General features: G+C 41.6%; 1 protein-coding gene across 1 annotated transcript in view; it reads left to right on the plus strand.

Moving 5' to 3' along the window:
• CNBD2 (cyclic nucleotide binding domain containing 2) overlaps positions 1-18,617 on the plus strand; it is a 47,390-nt gene that overhangs the window by 16,300 nt on the left and 12,473 nt on the right. The window contains exons 8-10 of the mRNA XM_037164461.2: positions 9,136-9,250; positions 15,905-16,082; positions 18,034-18,154. Coding sequence (XP_037020356.2) covers positions 9,136-9,250; positions 15,905-16,082; positions 18,034-18,154 — 414 coding nt within the window. The remainder of the gene's footprint in view (positions 1-9,135; positions 9,251-15,904; positions 16,083-18,033; positions 18,155-18,617) is intronic.

Consider the following 18,617-nt stretch of genomic DNA (forward strand, 5'->3'; position numbering starts at 1 on the left):
CACCAGTTTTTGAGGTTCTTTGGCTTGTGCCAGGGGTTCTACTAGCATCATTAAGTTTTGTGTGTGTATTTTAGAATAGGTAGTATGTTCACATGGTTCAAAATTCAAAAGGTTCAAAAGAGTAGTAAGTCTTCCGGCTCCTTCCGCTGCCGCCACCCAGTGTTCTTCCCTAGAGGCAGTTGCTGTCACCAGGCTCCTGCATGTCTGTCCTGTGCGTATTCTCCGCAGAGACAGGCAAATGCGTGTGCGTATGGTTAGTCCTTTTTTTCAAAAATGGTGTCAAATTATACAGACTGTTCTGCACTTTGCTCTTTTGTTTAAGACCATTTCTGTAGATTGTTTCATATTAGTACATAGAGAACACACTCATTTTATTTCTCTACCTGTGTAGTATTTTACTGTGATTGTACTCTACTTAACCGGATTCCCATGGATGGATATTTAGATTGCCTCAATCTTTTGTTATTTCAAACAGTGTTTTGATGAGTAACCTTGTACATAGTATTTCACCACAAATATTCACCAAAGCTCTCTAAGGAAGATATTATTATCCTAAGTTTACAGAAGGCCGTCATAGATAACATACCTTAAGAGAGGCCACCCAGCTACTAAGTGGCAGAGCCAGAGTCCTGCCCCCAAACTTTTGGTACTACCCATATATCTATTATCTAAATGTCAAGCCACCATAGACATTTGTTAAGTTTTTGCCAAGGTCCAGGATACATTGGTCCAGGCTCAGAAGGGATACGAAGATGGAAAATACTGGTTCTCTCTCCTTATATATCTCCTTCACTAGATTCTGAGCATAGACAAAGGAGTCAATGCCAATTACCAAGTGATTAGTGCAAACTCTGAGTTATAAGAATTCAGGAGAGAGCCCCGGCCAGGTGGCTCAGGAGATTGGACCATTGTCCTAATGTGCCAGGGTTTGGGTTCCATTCCCAGTCGTGGCATATTCAGGAATCAACCAGTGAATGCATAAATCAGTGAAAGAGCAGGTTGATTTCTCTCTCTCTCTCTCCCTCCCTCCCTCTCTATCTCCTGCTCCCTTTCTCTCTCTTCCTTCTCTCTCTCCAAAAATCAATGAATGAAAATTTAAAAAGAATTCAGGAGAGATAGCTCTTCTAAAGACTGGAGGCTTTAAGGAAGGTTACCTAGAAGAGGAGAGGCAGGAGATGAGCCTTGAAGTATCGGACCATTTGACAAAAGGAGGAACAAAATTGGTTGTACTGGAGCTGGCTCATAGTGGCCTTGGAGAGCTGATTAAGTTTTCAGGAATTCTGTGTGTCAGTAAACACTTTAGTTATTAAATATTAAATTATATAAACCTATAATTAAGTATATATTATGTCGAAAACAAGAGCAATAAGTGCTGAAAACCCACTATTTTCTAATGATGTCACTGCATTTTACTATCATGGATGCTTTTGAAGTTACTTATGTCTATTGCATCTATATGGTGGAAATACTCTACAGTTGTGTACATTTCTTCTCAACTCTACATTCAGTGACTTCACTCTCATTGGTTGCTTAAAATTGACCACCATGGGAATTTACACAGGGAGATGGGCAGATAGATACTCTTAAGTCAGGTCTTGATTTATGGTTTTGCTGATTGTCTTAAGAAAGCTATAGAGAAAGTGTTTATTTATTTATTTTTTAAGATTAAAAAAGTTTATTTATCTTTAGAGGGGAAGGGGAGAGGGAGAGAAACATCAATGTATGGTTGCCTCTAGTGCGTCCCCTGCTGGGAACTAGCCTGCAGGGAACTGGCCTGCAACCCAGGCATATGCCCTGACTGGGAATTGAACTGCGATCCTTTGGTTCGCAGACCTGTGCTCAATCCACTGAGCTACACCAGCCAGGACGAGAAAGTGTTTATAATGCAGGCTATATTTAATAGTGGATAGGGTCTGTAGCCATCACACTATGAAGAGAAGAAAATTGAAAAAATATTCTTCTAGTATTTAAAAGGTATTATCTGATTTATCATAGAAATTAGTCATATCATTGATGAATAGTGAAGTCTGATATACATAGTGATAAAGCTAAAAGAGGTTTCAATTTAATTAATGTAGTTTATTCGAGAGTGAGAAATAGTTTACCAGTAAACTAGAAGTCAGATTTAATAATATTAAATTTATTGGGAAAACAGTATATTGGGATACAAATTCATTTGTCAAATCATGGTTGAAATTGTGACTATAAATTGGCTATGGATATGAGTTCAGCCAAGGTCAACAGAAGCATTCTATGAGAATCATTGGCTATGTGGAATTTCCAATAAAAGTATGGTATGTTTTGGTATTTATAAGTTAAATATAACATACTCTTTATAAGAGTAAAGTTTATAAATTTGTGTACATTTTCCTAGAGAGCCAAATGTTAAACCTAACAGTACCACCAGGGATGCGACTTGTGTTATTATTCTGGGTTCAGTCCTAAAGAACAGAGTCAACTATGGCTAACCTGAGCAGAAAGGGATTCATTGACTAACAGACTTATTCAATGGCTAAAAGGTTTATTGGGGGTTGTGGAAGGACTGAAGAAACAGACCTGGACTGAAAATGGCCCCCAGACAACTCCAGATCAGAGTCCGGATCAGGAGTGCCATGAGTGCTGCTGCTCCTGCCATGTTCAGGAAGCTACTTCTATAGCCACCACCTCCACTGACAAAGTGGATGTCTGGCAGTTCCAAAACCAAGCCTACCCGAGTGCATCGGACTGGTAGAACCCAAATCACGTCCAGAGCCTTAGCTGTGGGGGTGCTTAGGAAATGTGAGTGTTTGGCTTCCAGCCTCAACACACAAAAGGGGATTGGATGCACAGGATCTGACTCAGTCGTGGGTGGAGATGAGGATGAGGTCCTTGCCAGCTGAGGGGAATAGTGGGAAGCCAGCTTGCAGTAGGGATGTGCCTGAGGTTTATACAAGTTTGGAGAATCCTGATGGTCATGTGAGAAGAGAGGGAGAGAGCCTAGAAGAAAAGGTAGAGTACCGAAAGTCAACCTGAATAATTTGCAGTTCCTTCTTTTCCCTGATATCTGCTTTGTCATTCCTTTTTTTAATTTTAAAATATATTTTATTGATTATGCCATTACGGTTGTCCCATATCCCCCCTTCATTCCCCTCCACCCTGCATACCCCCTCTCCGCATTCCCCCCTTTAGTTCATGTCCATGTGTCATAAGTTCTTTAGATTCTACATTTCCCACACTATTCTTGCCCTCCCCCTGTCTATTTTCTACCTACCATCTATACTATTTATTCTCTGTACCTTCTTTCCTCTTCTCCTCCTCCTACTCCCCTGTTGCTAACCCTCCATGTGATCTCCATTTCTATGGTTCCACTCCTGTTTTAGCTGTCTGCTTAGTTTGCTTTTGTTTTAGGTGTGGTTGTTAATAACTGTGAGTTTGCTGTCCTTTCACTGTTCATCTTTTTTATCTTCATTTTCTTAGATAAGTCCCTTTAACATTTCATATAATAAGGGCTCGGTGATGATGAACTCCTTGAACTTGACCTTATCTAAGAAGCACTTTCTCTGCCCTTCCATTCTAAATGAAAGCTTTGCTGGATAGAGCAATCTTGGATGTAGGTCTTTGGATTTCATGACTTGGAATACTTCTTTTTAGCCCCTTCTTGCCTGTAAGGTCTCTTTTGAGAAATTAGCTGACAGTCTTATGGGAACTCCTTTGTAGGTAACTGTTCCCTTATCTCTTGCTGCTTCTAGAATTCTCTCCTCCATTTTAATCTTGGGTAATGTAATTATGATGTGCCCTGGTGTGTTCCTCCTTGGGTCCACCTTCTTTGGGACTCTCTGAGCTTCCTGGATTTCCTGGAAGTCTATTTCCTTTGCCAGATTGAGGAAGTTCTCCTTTATTATTTGCTCAAATAAGCTTTCTACTTATTGCTCTTCCTCTTCCCCTTCTGGTACCCCAATGATTCGGATGTTGGAACATTTAAAGATGTCCTGGAGGTTCCTAAACCTCTCTTCATTTTTTTGAATTCTTGTTTCTTCATTCTTTTTTGTTTGATTGTTTCTTTCTTCCTTCTGGTCCACTCTGTTGTCTCAGTTTTCTGTCCATCACTATTGATTCCCTGTGCACTTTGCTTCATTTCACTTGGTGTAGCCTTGATATGTTCCTCTAATTTGCAACTAAAATCAACCAATTCTGTGAACATCCTGATCACCAGTGTTTTGAACTGTGCATCCGGTTGGTTGACTATCTCTTGGTCACTTAGAAGTATTGGCTCTAGGGCTTTGAGGTGTTCTGCTTGAGCCATAATGTTTTGGTCTGTTGGTGCCTGTTACATATGAGGGGCAGAGCCTTAGGTGTTCACTGGGGGGGGCAACCCAAGTCACTGGGTTGTGACGCTGTATGTGGGGGCAGGGTCAGAGAGGGAGCGATGGCACTTGTTCCTTTCTCTTTAAGATTTCAGTCCCCTCTGTTGCTTTCCACAAGCAAATTGGGCCCTTCTGGTGCTGGTTCCTGGGTGGGTGGGCTTGTGTACATTCTAGGACCCTGTGAGTCTCTCCAACAAACTCTCCTGTGAGGCTGGGAGCCTCTCCTGGCACCTCAACCCCCAAAAGATTTTTCAATCGGTGCTTTGAGGCTTTATTTCCTGGTGCCGGGGCCCTCCATTGCTCAATCTGTTTCACTGTTCGTTTTTTCGCCTGGCTTATCTGCACGTGGATGTGTGACCATGGTCAGCCAGCCACCTTGCGCTCTCACTGGGTCTGCCTGTTGCCACCCCACGCCTGGGATCTGCAACCACCGCCTGTGTGCCTGGGTTGGTCCAGCAGCCTCTGCTTTTCCCTGTCGCAACCCCTCTCCGCCAGCCTCCGACTCTGCCTCTCTTACCGGTCTGGACAAATGGTTCGTTTTTGTTGGACTTCTGTATAGTTCAATTTTCTGTCTGATTTGGTTGTGTTTTTGTTTCTAAATTTTTGTTGTCCTTAAATTTGGTTGTGTGAGGAGGTACAGTATACAGTATTTCCATGTACGCCTCCATCTTAGTTGGAAGTTGCTTTGTCATTCTTAAAAGTTATTTTTTTAATAAATTTAGTGGTTTTTTAAAAGATTTTACTTATTTATTTATCTTTAGAGTGGAAGAGAAGGAGAGAGGGAGAGAAACATCAATGTATGGTTGCCTTTTGTGTGTCCCCTGCTGGGAACTGGCCTGCAGGGAACCAGCCTGCAACCCTGGCATGTGCCCTGACCGGGAATCGAACCGCGACTGTCTGGTTCTCAGGCCCGAGCTCAATCTTAAAAGTTATTTTTCCTAAAATGTTTCCTAAAATTATTGAGGGGGGGGATTATAGTCTAAGACTTCCTTTAATCAGCAGGATGATTACATCCTGACCAGCAGAAAGTGGGGAACTGTTCTTAATTTCTTTGCCTCCTTTTCTTCATCTGTAAGATGGAACCAGTTTACCTCCTAAAGTCTGTAAGGAGGAGAATTTACCATATACTCACTCAATTGACATTTATCCTCTAATCCAGTAGTTCTCAGAGTGTGTGGCTAGATTAGCAGCATCAGAATCACCTGGGAACTCCTGAAAATTACAGATTTTGGGGCCCACCCAGGAGCTATTAAATCCAAAACTCTGGGGGGCGGGGGGGCTCAGTAACGTCTTTTCTCAGCCTTTCAGGTGATTCTGATGCACACTAACTAAAGTTGGGGAACCTGTGATTTAAGCGAGGAGTTTTCAATTTTCAGTAAACAAAGAATACCTAGGGTGCTTCTTAAATAGGCAGATTCCCACCTCACCAAAGAGATCCCGATTCATTAACTCTGGAAAACTGCATTTGGAATAAGTGTCACAGGTGATTCTAATGCAGGCACGCTTGGACTTCATGCTGAGAAAAATAATAGAGATGTCACAAACTCATCCTAACCACCAGATAAGTTTGGTTTGTCCCTTCAATGTTTTATTAAAAGCTGAATTAGCCCTGGCTAGTGTGGCTCAGTTGGTTAGAGTATCCTCCTGTAACTAAAAGGTTTGATTCCCAGTCAGGCACACACCTAGGTTGCGGGTTTGGTCCCAGGTCTGGGCACATATGGTCCCCAGTCCATGTGCATGCAGGAGGCAAGCAATCGATGCTTTTTTCTCTCATTGATGTTCCTCTCTCTCCTTTCATCTCTCTCTGAAAGCGATGAAAAAAAAGTCCTTGGGTGAGGATTTTTTAAAAAGGGTGATTTAATCATCAACGTGAAGATTGTACAGAAAAGTACTGATTTCTGCCTTTTTTTTGTACAGTTAGAAGATCAGGAAATATCAGGTGTGTCCCCCTCTAGCTGGAGGTGAAGAGCACATGTCCTCTGTAAAGGAACTGTTTTTTTTTCCCCATTTTTATTTCCCCGTCCAGCCAGCTCCTGGAGTGTTCCTCCGCTAAGGAGACTGGATGTCTTAACTCCTGTAGTTGACTCATATTACCACTAGAGGGCAAAATCAGCAGCTGGTGGCTGGAAGTCCTTGAGACCCAAGAAAAGTAGAACCTGATTTCCTGCTGGCATCACAAACAAAATTAATGCCCATAATCAACTCATTTTGAACAGTTTATCATTTGAGGACACATGGTGAAGTTTTTTTCTCCACAGATACAGATGTGGCTAAATACCCATGAGAGTCTTTCTAAGAAGAAGCTGTTGGGAGTGGTTTTTTTCTAGCACCTGGAGTTCCTGGTTGATAAATGTTTGCTGAATGAATGATGAATAAAGCTCCAGGCACAATGCCTGGCACATAATAAGGGCTTATTAAATGTTTTTATCCTTTCTTCTCCTCTTCAACGGTAATCTGTCCTGAACCTTAACCCTTCATAATGTATCCCTTAGAGTTTCTACTAAAAAATGGTAAGATTTTTGGAATGACTTTTTAAATTTTTTAATTTATTTTTAGAGAGAGGGGAAGGGAAGGAGAAAGAGTGGGAGAGAAACAGCAATGTGTGGTTGCCTCTCATGTGTCCCCTATGGGGACCTGGCCTGCAACCCAGGCATGACCCTGACTGGGAATCGAACCAGCGATCCTTTGCTTCACAGGCCGTGCTCAATCCACTGAGCTCAATACACCATCCAGGGCTGGAATGACTTTTTTCTTGCCTATCAGATTAGAGAAGATTAAAAGGATTGTGCAAACCCAGTCGTCATCATAACACAAAGACGTATTACAAGGGGCTTGGTTATGCACTGTCCGAGAGGGTCAAAACCGATCTAACATTTTGGGAGGGCGGTTCAGCAATGTGTATCAAAAACATGCAGATCCCTGACTGGTGTGGATCAGTGGGCTGGGCATCATCCTGCAAACCGAAAGGTCACTGGTTCAATTCCCAGTCAGGTTACATGCCTAGGTTGCAGGCCAGGTCCCCGTCGGGGTGTGCAATAGGCAAGTGATGATGTTTCTCTCACACATCAATATTTTTCTCCCTTTCTTTCTCCCTCCCTTCTCCTCGCTCTAAAAATAAATAAATAAAATCTTTAAAAATGAAACGTTCATACCTTTAGGAGTTAATCCCAAGGAGATAATTGAACATGGGTATTCTATTAAGTAAACTAGATTCTGCTGTAATTATAAACAATCCTCAAGTCTCAGTGGACTAACTAACAAAGATTTATTTCTTCAGCCTACTACTTGATCATAGCAGGCCAGCTGGTCTCACTCCTTATGGTCACTCAGGGACCCATGCTCCCATGATCAATGGGGCGAGGGAAGAGAATGTTGAGAATGGAACACTGGCTTTTAAAGTTTCCACCTAGAGTATCGCACATCACTGTGCTAACAGAAATTGGCCAAAGCAAGTAAGAAGGCCATACCTAATTCAAAAATATTTTCTTGAGGTGTAACATATACAATAAATAACTCTAAGTGTTACAGCTTGGTGAATTTTTCTGTATGTGCTTGTCAGTGTAAGCATCACCCAAATCAAGACAGAGTGCGTTCTTAGCACCTCAGAAGGCTCCCTTGTGCCCTTTCCAGACACATTCTCCCAACCCCTCTTCTGACTTCTGTCACCACAAAGTACTTTTACATGCCCTTGAACTTCATATAAATGGAATCATATGATATGTGCTCTTGTGTCTGACTTCTTTTGCTCATCTGAATATTTGTTGTTTTCAATTTTTTCCAAATCCTAATGTACGTAGAATAATATGTGATTATTAGAAGCAATAATGTAGAACCATATTGCTTGGTGTGAAAAGATGTCCTTGATATGCTGAATTTTAAAAAAGGTTACAAAAGTCTGTTTACATAAATGGGCTCATTTATGAAAAAATTGTGTAAGCTTATAGAGAAAAGTTTGAAATAATATGCACCAAAATGTTATTATTTGTTGTTTCTGGGTGTTAAGATTGAGATAGGTTTAACTCTGTTTGGTTTAAATATTTTTAAACTTTTAGTTTAGGATAATTTTAGATTTATAGAACCTAAATCTGGATTCATCGATTGTTAACATTTGTGGCATTTGCTTTAATATATATATATATGTTTTTTCCCCTGCCTGAATCATTGGAGAGTTAAGTGTCATTCATCATACTTATTTACCCCATACACTTACATGAGTACTTTCTCGAAAATCTGAAATTAACCATAGAATGATCATCAAAATCTGGGAATTTAACGTTTGTGTGTAATCTATAGTCCTTGCCAGTGTGGCTCAGTTGGTCGCAGCATCATCCCATACACCAAAAGACTGGGGGTTCAATTCCCAATCAGGGCACGTACCTAGGTTGCGGGTTCAGTCCCTGGTCAAGGTGCATGTAGGAGACAGCCAGTCAATGTTTCTCTCTCCCTCTCTTTCTTTTCCTTCCTCTATCTCTAAAATCAACAAACATATTTTTTTAATTAAAAAGATGTATAATCTATAGTCCATAATCTGTTTCACCCAGTGTCCCAATGACATCCTCAATGATTATTTCCAGTGTCAACATTATATTTGGTTCTCATGCCTCTTTTGCTGTTTGAATTTCTGTAAGTATATAACATTTTAATTTTTTAATAAAAAGGACCTGGAACTACTTGTACTGAGCTAGTAAAACACAATTGAATGAGTCACAATACAGAGAATCTATTTTCAAAGCGTGGCCTTCTTGGAGCCCTCGAGATTAAACCTTTGGTTTGCGTCCCTTGATGTGTCCAGGGCAGCTGTGAAGTCCTGCGGCTACTAGACCTTGAGGCCTCGCCTTCCTACTACAAGTGGATCTGGCAGCATCTGGAGCTGATAGATGACAGAGCTCTGAAGACCAACCTCAAAGGTAAGCCACTGTGGGGTACTTGGTCCCATACCGTTCCCAGTCCCCAGCCTGTAGAGCCTCAGAAATCTAGAGCTAAGAAGGCCTGGCGGGATGTCTGGTTGGACCCCTTCTTCTACAAGCTGTGGAGACCTGGTCCACGCAACCTGGCCAGGTTAGGCTCCAGCCCACCTCTGCCACTCCTTTGTAGCCTTTCCTCTTCGCTTCAGGTTCCTCCAGGTAGAGGGCAGGGGCAAAAGAGAGCTTGGAGCTAGACAGAGCCTGGTTTGCATCCCAGTGATTAACTGGGTGACTTTATTGGGTACTTAAGCGTCTGGGCCAGGTTTAGACCATAGGCCCAGGAGCCAACCTGTGTCTGAATCCAGGGTCTGTCTCTCACCAGCTGTGTGTAATTCTAAACAAGTCACTCTCTGTCCCTGTGTATCCATGCCCTCAGTCTGTAAAAGGTGAATTGTGGTCCCTACTTCATAGACTAGTAATGAAATTAAGCAGATGACAACTCAGAACACTACCTGGATACATAAGAATGTGTAGTTATTCGTCTATGAGTCTGTTCCAATTTTCCTTGTTAGTTCAGTGTGTTCATTAGATTCCACATATGAGTGAAATCGTATGGTTCTTGTCTTTCTCTGACTGGCTTATTTCACTTAGCATAGATGGAGAGAGCAGGATGACTGCTAAGCGGGGCTAGTTAGGGGTAGAGGGATTGAGCAAAAAGGAAAAAGACTCATGGACATGGACAACACTGTGGTGATTGTGGGGAGGAGGTATAAGGGGACCAAATGGTAATGGAGAAAATACAACAAAGATGAAATACTAACATAATTTTCATCATGTTTCTGTGCTTGGGGTTCATTTAGTTTCTTGGATTTGGGGGTTTATGTTATTTTATCATATTTGCACATTTTGGCCATTAATTTTTCCCACTCTCTCCTACACTTTGGGGACCCCAGCTATATGTGCATTGAGTTGCTTGAAGTTGTTTCACTGATGGTCTGTTAATGCTTCTCTCTCTCTCTTTTTTGTCTTTTTTCTCTCTGTCATTTTGTATAGTTTTTATTTCTATGTGTTCAAGTTTACAAGTCTCTGCATTGTCCAAGCTGCTATTAATCCAATCCACTGTGTTTTTCATTTCAGACCTTGTTGTTTCCATATTTAGAAACTTGATTTGGGTATTTAAAAAAATAACTGCCATGTCTTTGCTTCATGTGCACAAAATGTCCCCTTCGTGTATATGATAATAGCTGTTAATAAGTGATAATGTTTTAATGTCCTTTTATATTAATTTTGTCATTTTGGAGCCAGTTTCAATTCCTTGTTTTTTTTCTCCTTGTATGGTTCATACTTCCCTACTTCTTTGCATGGTTCATAATTTTTCATAGGATGCTAGAAACTGAATTTTGGGTGCTATGTATTTTTATTCCTATAAATATTCATGAGCTTTGTTCTGGGATATAGTTAAATTTCTTGGGAATATTTTTATCTTTTGGAGACTAGCTTTTAAGCTTTGTTAGGTGGGATCAGAGCAATGTTCAATCTAGAGCTAATTTTGCCCCATTCATAATGAAAAACCATTTTGAATATTTCATGGCGCCCCATGACTCATGAGGTTTTCTATTCTAGGTATTGGGTATAGGAACTACTTCTGGTTCTGTGTGAGCTCTGATGATTTATTCTCTAATTATTTTGGATGATTCTTTCCCAGTCTTGGGTACTAGTGTAACAGATTATTCCAAAACCTGCTGAATTAAAACAACAAACACTTATTATCTCTCAGTTTCTGTGGGTCAGAAATTTGAGCATGGCTTAGCTGAGTGCCTTTAGCTCAAGTCGTCACAGGAGGTTGTAGCTGCCTGCCAGGGTTGTGGTCTCATCTGAAACCTCAACTGGGAGGGAGTCATTTCCAAGCTCACTTACATGGCTATTAGCCCCTCACCTCATGAATGTCTCTGTAGAGTTGTTTTATGACATGGCAGCTTGCTTCCCTAGAAGTAAGAGAGAGCAGCACAGAGTGTGCCTGAGGCAGAAGCTACAGTCTTTTAAACCTAATCCAAAACTACATCCCATCACTTTTGTTGTGTTCTGTTTGTTAGAATCAAGTTCAGCTGATGCTTAATGGGAAGTATTACACAATGTGTGAATACCAGGAAGTGTGGGGCTCATTGGGGTCCATCTTAGAGGCTGCCTGCCACTGTTGGTTTGCTACCATGATACACATGTTCAGTACTCAGCTGAGACTGAAGGGGAAGCCTTGGAAGATCTTCAGAGTTCCCTCTTGCAGCTCTCTCCTCCCTGGCACTGTGCTCTGTGAACTTAGCTACTTTGTTCTCCCCAGAGTCTCAGTCGAATCTCATGAATTCAGAGAAAGCACTTGAATTTCTCTTCCCTGTACCATGTCCCGGAAAATCTCTAGGCAGTAAATTGGGGCAATAGTAGGGCTCACCCATTTTGTTTTCTGTCTTTCAAGACTGTGACCAAATGACCAGTGTCTTGAAAACCATTTTTTTCATACATTTAGCCTGATATTTCAGTAGTTTCAAGTGGGGGAGTAAATCTAGTCCATGTTAGGCCATTTGGCTTGAACCACAGGTCTAGATCTATGTTTCTTTTATTTTAAAGTATATTTTATTGATTATGCTATTATAGTTGTCCCATTTTTTCTCCCCTTTACCCCACTGCCCTGTATACCCCACTGTCTCCAGCATTCTTCCCACTTAGTTCATGTCTATGGGCCGTATATATAAGTTCTTCAGTTTCTCCATTTCCCATACTATTCTAAACCTCCTCCTGCCTATTTTGTACCTAACAATTATGCTTCTTATTCCCTGTGCCTTTCTCCCCTCCGCCTCCCCCGATAACCCTCCATGTGATCTTCATTTCTGTAGTTAACTTCCTGTTCTAGTTGTTTGCTTAGTTTGTTTTTGTTTTAGGTTCAGTTGTTGATAGTTGTGAGTTTATTGTCATTTTACTATTCATAGTTTAATCTTTTTCTTAGATAAATTCCCTTTAACATTTCATATACTAGTGAAACTTTAACTTGATTTTATCTGAGAAGCACTTTATCTGCCCTCCCATTCTAGATGAAAGCTTTGCTGGATAGAGCAATCTTGGATGTAGGTCCTTGCCTTTCATGACTTTGAATACTTCTTTCCAGCCCCTTCTTGGCCTGTAAGGTCTCTTTTGAGAAATCAGCTGACAGTCTTATGGGAACTCCTTTGTAGGTAACTGTCTCCTTTTCTCTTGATGCTTTTTAGATTCTCTCCTTATCTTTAATCTTGGGTAATGTAATTATGATGTGCCCTGGTGTGTTCCTCCTTGGGTCCAACTTCTCTGGGACTCTCTGAGCTTCCTGGACTTTCTGGAAGTCTATTTCCTTTGCCATATTGGGGAAGTTCTCCTTTATTATTTGTTCAAATAAGCTTTCCACTTGTTGCTCTTCCTCTTCCTCTTCCCCTTCTGATACCCCAATAATTCGGATGTTGGAACGTTTAAAGATGTCCTGGAGGTTCCTAAGCCTCTCCTCATTTTTTGAATTCTTGTTTCTTGTTTCTTCATTCTTTTCTGATTGGATATTTCTTTCTTCCTTCTGGTCCACATCGTTAATTTGAGTCCCAGTTTCTTTCCCATCACTATTGGTTCCCTGTACATTTTCCTTTATTTCACTTAGCATAGCCTTCATTTTTCATCTAATTTGCGACCAAATTCAACCAATTCTTTGAGCTTCCTGATTACCAGTGCTTTGAACTGTGCATCTGATAAGTTGGCTATCTCTCCTTCATTTGGTTGTATTTTTTCTGGAGCTTTGATCTGTTCTTTTGTTTGGGCCTTTTTTTTTTTTTTGTCTTGATGGGCCTGTTACATATGAGGGGTGGAGGCTTAGGTGCCCACTAGGGCAGGGCAACCCACATCACTGTGTTGTGATGCTATATGTGGGGAAGGGGTCTGAGAGGGAACAATGGTGCTTGCTCAGCTCTCTGCTGGATTTCAGTTACTACCCCTGCTTCCCACAAGCAAATTGGACCCTTCTGGTGCTGATTCCCAGGTGGGTTGGCTTGTAAATGTTCTAGGGGATTGTAACCTCAGGAGAGAGACCCTGTGGGTCTCTCCAACGAACTCTCCTGTGAGGCTGGGAGTTTCTCCTGTTGCCACTTCAACCCCCATAGGTGTTTTCAATCAGTGGTTTGAGGCTTTATCTCCCTGAACTGGAACCCTGAGTTGTGTGATCTGTCTTATTCCCCAATTGTTCCTCCTGGCTTATCTGCATGCAAATGTGGGACCTCCTGCTTCACCAGCTGCTGCCTTGCCTGCCTGGTCCTCCAGCTACCACCTTGCCTCGAGTCCTCTCCTCGAGCCGGACTCTGCCCCTCCTATGGGTCTGGACGAGTATGTCTTCTTTAACTTCTTGGTTGTCGGACTTTCATACAGTTTGATTTTCTGTTGGTTCTTGGTTGTTTTTAAATTGTTGTTGTCCTTCTTTGGTTATTCGAGGAGGCACAGTGTGTCTACCTATGCCTCCATCTTGGCTGGAAGTCTGAATGTTTCTTCTTTAACTCCTTGGTTGTCAGACTTCTATCTATACAGTTTGATTTTCTGGCCATTCTGGTTATTTTTTATTTTTAAATTGGTTGTTGTCCTTCTTTTGGTTGTGTAAGGAAGTGAAGCATATCTACCTATACCTCCATCTTGGCCAGAAGTCTAGATCTATGTTTCTTTTCTTTTTTCTTTTTTAAATTTGTCTTTAGAGGGGAAGGGAAGGAGAGAGGGAGAGAAATATCAATATATGGTTGCCTCTCATGCGTCCCCTGCTGGGAACTGGCCTGCAACCCAGGCATGTGCCCTGACTGGGAATTGAACCACAATACTCTGGTTTGAAGGCCCGCCCTCAATCCACTGAGCTACACCAGCCAGGGCCTAGATCTATGTTTCTTAACAGCTGAGTTTCATTCTATTGTGTATACATGCCATAATGAATTAAACCAATTACTTTTTACAAGTATATTGGGTTATTTCCAATTTTTCACTTTTACCCTATTGTGGTGAATTTCCTGGTGTATTTATCTTTGCATATTTGTGCAAAAAATATTGAATAAATTCATAAATGTTGAATAAATTCAATGAATCAAGTCATTGACCCAGCGTGTCCTGACTACATACATTTAAAATGTTGGTAGATGTTACCAAAATGCCTTCTAAAGAGCTTATATTCAGGCGTTTTTATATATACTCTGTTAAACCAGGACCTTCTTCTTATGCAGTTTGGACTTATTTCTATTAATATTAACTTTAGTAGTTGATTCTGAGAGTTTGGAGATCTGTTTTTAAAGTCATCATTATTGAGCCCTGGCTAGATAGCTCTGTTTCTTGGAGCAGAGTCCTGATACACCAAAGTTGTGGGTTTGATCCCCAGTCAGGACACATACAAAAGTCAACCAATGAGTGCAGAAATAAATGGAATGACAAATTGATGTTTCTCTCTCTCTCCTCTTTTCTCTCTCTAAAATAAATAAATAATTTAAAGTATTATTATTGAGATTTAATTTTCATACAATAAATGCACACATTTAAAATGTGTAGTTCAGTGAATTTTGAGGAACTTATATCTGTTACAACCACCAGAATCTAGATATAAGAGTCATCACCCCAAAAAGTTTCCTTGTGCCCCTTCCCAGACAACCCGTACTCTTCATCCATGGTCATAGTTAACCAACAATCTACTTTCTCTCTGTATAGAAAGTCTTTCCTATACATTTGTTTTTCCTAGGGTTTTATGTAAATAGAATCATGCCATATGCACTGTTTTATGTCTGGCTTCTTTCACTCAGCACAATGGTGGGTTTTTTTTTGTTTTTGTTTTTTTTAGAGAGAGAGGTTGGGAAGGAGAAAGAGTGGGAGAGAAACATCAATGTATGGTTGCCTCTCATGTGTCCCCTACTGGGGACCTGGCCTGCAACCCAGACATGTGCCCTGACTGGGAATTGAACCAGCAACCCTTTGCTTCACAGGGCTGTGCTACAATCCACTGAGCTACACCAGCCAGGGCAGCACAGTGATTTTTGAGTACTTGGTTACTCCTTTTTATTTCTGAGGAGTATTCTCTTGGAGAACTTGTTAATAACTCTCATGGAAGGGCTGTTATGTGCTGGGCACTGTGCTAGGTACATAGCACCTGCTTTTATCTGTCATTCTGACAGTTATCCTGCAAGGGTTCAGAGAGATTATGTGACTTGTTCAGGGTTCTGTGGCTGGTTTTCCATTTGTCTTTTATTGCTGCCCCCACCCCCAATCCCAATTTAAAAGCCCAGATAAATGTGACCTGCTAAAAGACATGAGCTTTGAATTAGACAGACCTGAGTTCAAATGCAGCCTTTAGCCTTTTCCTGAGCAACTTAACCTCTCCGCTGCTCATTTTATTTCTCATTTTATCTCTGACAATTTTCTGGGTGCAATGGATATAAAGGCTCTAGCTCAGGGTCTAACACAGAGGGACAATACAGGGACACCACAGTGTTGGGTTTTTTTTCTTTCTATTTTTCTTAATCTCCCCATGCTCCAGACCAGCCAGGCAGGTCACTATGATATATACCTCTAACTGTCACCACCACAACCGTCACATATACAAAGACCTGCTAATGTGTTTCCTTGTGCTTTCTCTAACAGAATCTTCTCCTGCGCAGAGATTCAAGGAATTCCAGATCAAATCATATCCTCTACAGGATTTTAGTTCTCTGAAACTTCTGCATCTCCAGAAAGCCTGGGAGCAACAGGGGACCAGCTTTGGTGGGACGATTAATACCCAAGAAGGCAGTCTTCCAAAGCTCTTGGGCCCAAAGATCAAGTAAGTTAAGCTCTTGGCAGATAGAAGGGTCCAGATTTTGGTTGAAAAGGATGATATAACTTACAGGGCAGGAATGTCAGGGATACTGGGGAGGGGGTGGAGGTCACAGGTACAGCTTGACCCCAGAGGTTGGGGTGTGTGGGTAAGGCAGCTTGAGAGGTGCCAGGTTTGATATCCAGGAGCTGCATCTCTGCCTCTAACTCTCAGGGCCACCGTAGGTGGCCAGCTACTTCCTTTGTCAGGGAACCCATTTGAGGAAGAAGGAGCAGGACTGATCTTATAGTTCTGACACTCTATCTGTGTGTTGGTGGGCCTTGAGCCTCTTCAGAAAATTCTAACCATCCAAGGGTGGCAGTAGATAAGAAGGTTTGGAGTCATTTCAACCCAGGTTCACATCCTGGCTTGGCCACTTAGTTTAACTCTGTCTCCCTGGACAAGGAACTTGACCTCCGTAAACCTTAGTTTCCTTGTCTGTAGATAATAGTGTCTAAGTCTCAGGGTTGTTGCAAGTTGGCAGTTAAATGAGACAAGTTAGATAGTTAGATAACTATATCTAACACTTATGGAATACTCTGCCTGCTACTGGATTATCTAATTTAATCCTTCTCACCAAAAACCCTATGAGGTAAGTGTAAGTACTGCTGTTATCACTCCCATTTTTCAGGTGAGAAAACCAAGGTACAAAGAGAGATTAAGTTACTCGTTTGAGGCCACACATGTAGGAAGTGGCAGAGTGAGGATTCAAGCCCAAATAGCTTGTTAGCACTCAGTCTTGTCTGGTACAGTTCTCATGATGGGGAAAGGTGGATGCACTTTTGCCTCAGCCCACAGAGGCGGGGGAACAGGAAAGGACTCAATGGGCACCAGCCCAGAGGCAGCTAAACACTGGACCCAGAGGAACATAGCAGTCCCCACTCCTGCATTAAATTTGGGATAAAAATATTGCAGTGATACTGACAATGGAATCAGCGTCACCATCTCTGAACTGCTGTAGTGCCACTTTCCTGGAGTCTTTTGCCTGTTACAATTTCTAGCCTGCTCGCCTTCATGATGAGCATCCTGTGGCTTCTGAGTCTTTTCTGTGATTGATATTCTTTCTAAGGGATCCAGTGCTTCAAATCCTATCCCAGTTCTTCTGAAGGTAGAGGTGGAACAGACCCCATTTCTGTGCTATAAATCAAAAAGGGAAAAGGGACAGGTTAGACCCACAAGTGAAAAATAAAGGACATGCTGGGCATGTGTCATTCATGTGCAAGTCCTGAGGGTGAGGGTGAGATTAGCAGCCAGCCTTATTGATGTGTTGGGTGAGTTCGGCTATATTTTCAGCTGACAAATAATCTTTTTCCTGCCTCTAATCCATATAGCATAGCCTGTCCCTTCCTTCTACCTAGCCTGAGACCAAAGAAAGCACAAGATTGCCTGGTAAAATTAACCCCAGCATGAACAAAGTAGAGTCTCCAAGTCACCCATGGAAGTCTGTCTTTGTAAACAAACAAACAAACAAGCAAACAAACAAAAACCATCTCTTCTCTGCCTTCCTCTCGAGAAGAGCCCCCACTTTAGTTGTGTCCCTAAAGGCACAGATCTTACCCTTTGTCAGTTTGTTTCATTTTTGGATAGCTCTCAGAAATTCCTTCCTCATGTTGAGGGTGTCAGCCAGCCTGGACTTCTTGCCCAGCAGGCCTCGTTCAGCTGCATGAGTTCGTTAGCCCCTTCTTGCACATGATAGCTTTCAGGGGTTCGAAAGGGTCCTACCATCTTCTCTTCCAGGTTTTTCCCCATTAAACTTCAATTCCTGAAGCAATCAGTCCAGGGCTTGCTTTGGGGTTTTCTCACTTCCGAGAGCGGGGAGGAAGATCTCATGTTCAGTAGAGTTGGAGCTGGTTATCCATGGCCTCATGAACTGCCTGAGTTACAAATGAGTTCTTTTTAACAAGTTGTCTAATTTCAGATCCAGGCAACCTCATCTGATCAAGTGTCCCATGGTCAATACCAAGCACGGTGATCTTCCAAAGGAGGCGTTAGTGGGGACCTACATTAAGATCCACACAGTGGACGAAGGAGAAGTCATTGTAAGAGTGTAAAGAGCCCTGGCTGTGATACAGTGTGTAATATGATGGGGTGGGAGTGTTAAATAATGACTGTAAAGGTTTAAAAACACCCTGCTCTCTATGTGGTGATCTTAAGGAGCATTATTGATTTTTTTAGATATGATAATTTAAGAATTACCATATTATGCTTATGTTTTTCAAAGAGTTCTTATATTTAGGAGATACATGTCAAAGCATTTACAGATAAAATATGACATCTGGAACTTGCTTTAAAATAATTTAGAAATAAGGCAAGGATGTCCTCACCCACTACTCCTATTCAACATTGTATTAGAAGTCCTAGCTAGTGCATTAAGACAAGAGGAAATAAAATATATACATATTGGGAAGGGAGAAATAGAGCTGTGTTTATTTGCAGATAACATGGTTTTTTAAAAGATTTTATTTATTTATCTTTAGAGAGGAAGGAGGGAGGGAGAGAGGG

This window comes from Artibeus jamaicensis, unplaced genomic scaffold (assembly GCF_021234435.1).
Source record: "Artibeus jamaicensis isolate MK-2021 breed Jamaican fruit bat unplaced genomic scaffold, CSHL_Jam_final contig_685, whole genome shotgun sequence".
Classification (NCBI taxonomy): Eukaryota; Metazoa; Chordata; class Mammalia; order Chiroptera; family Phyllostomidae; genus Artibeus; species Artibeus jamaicensis.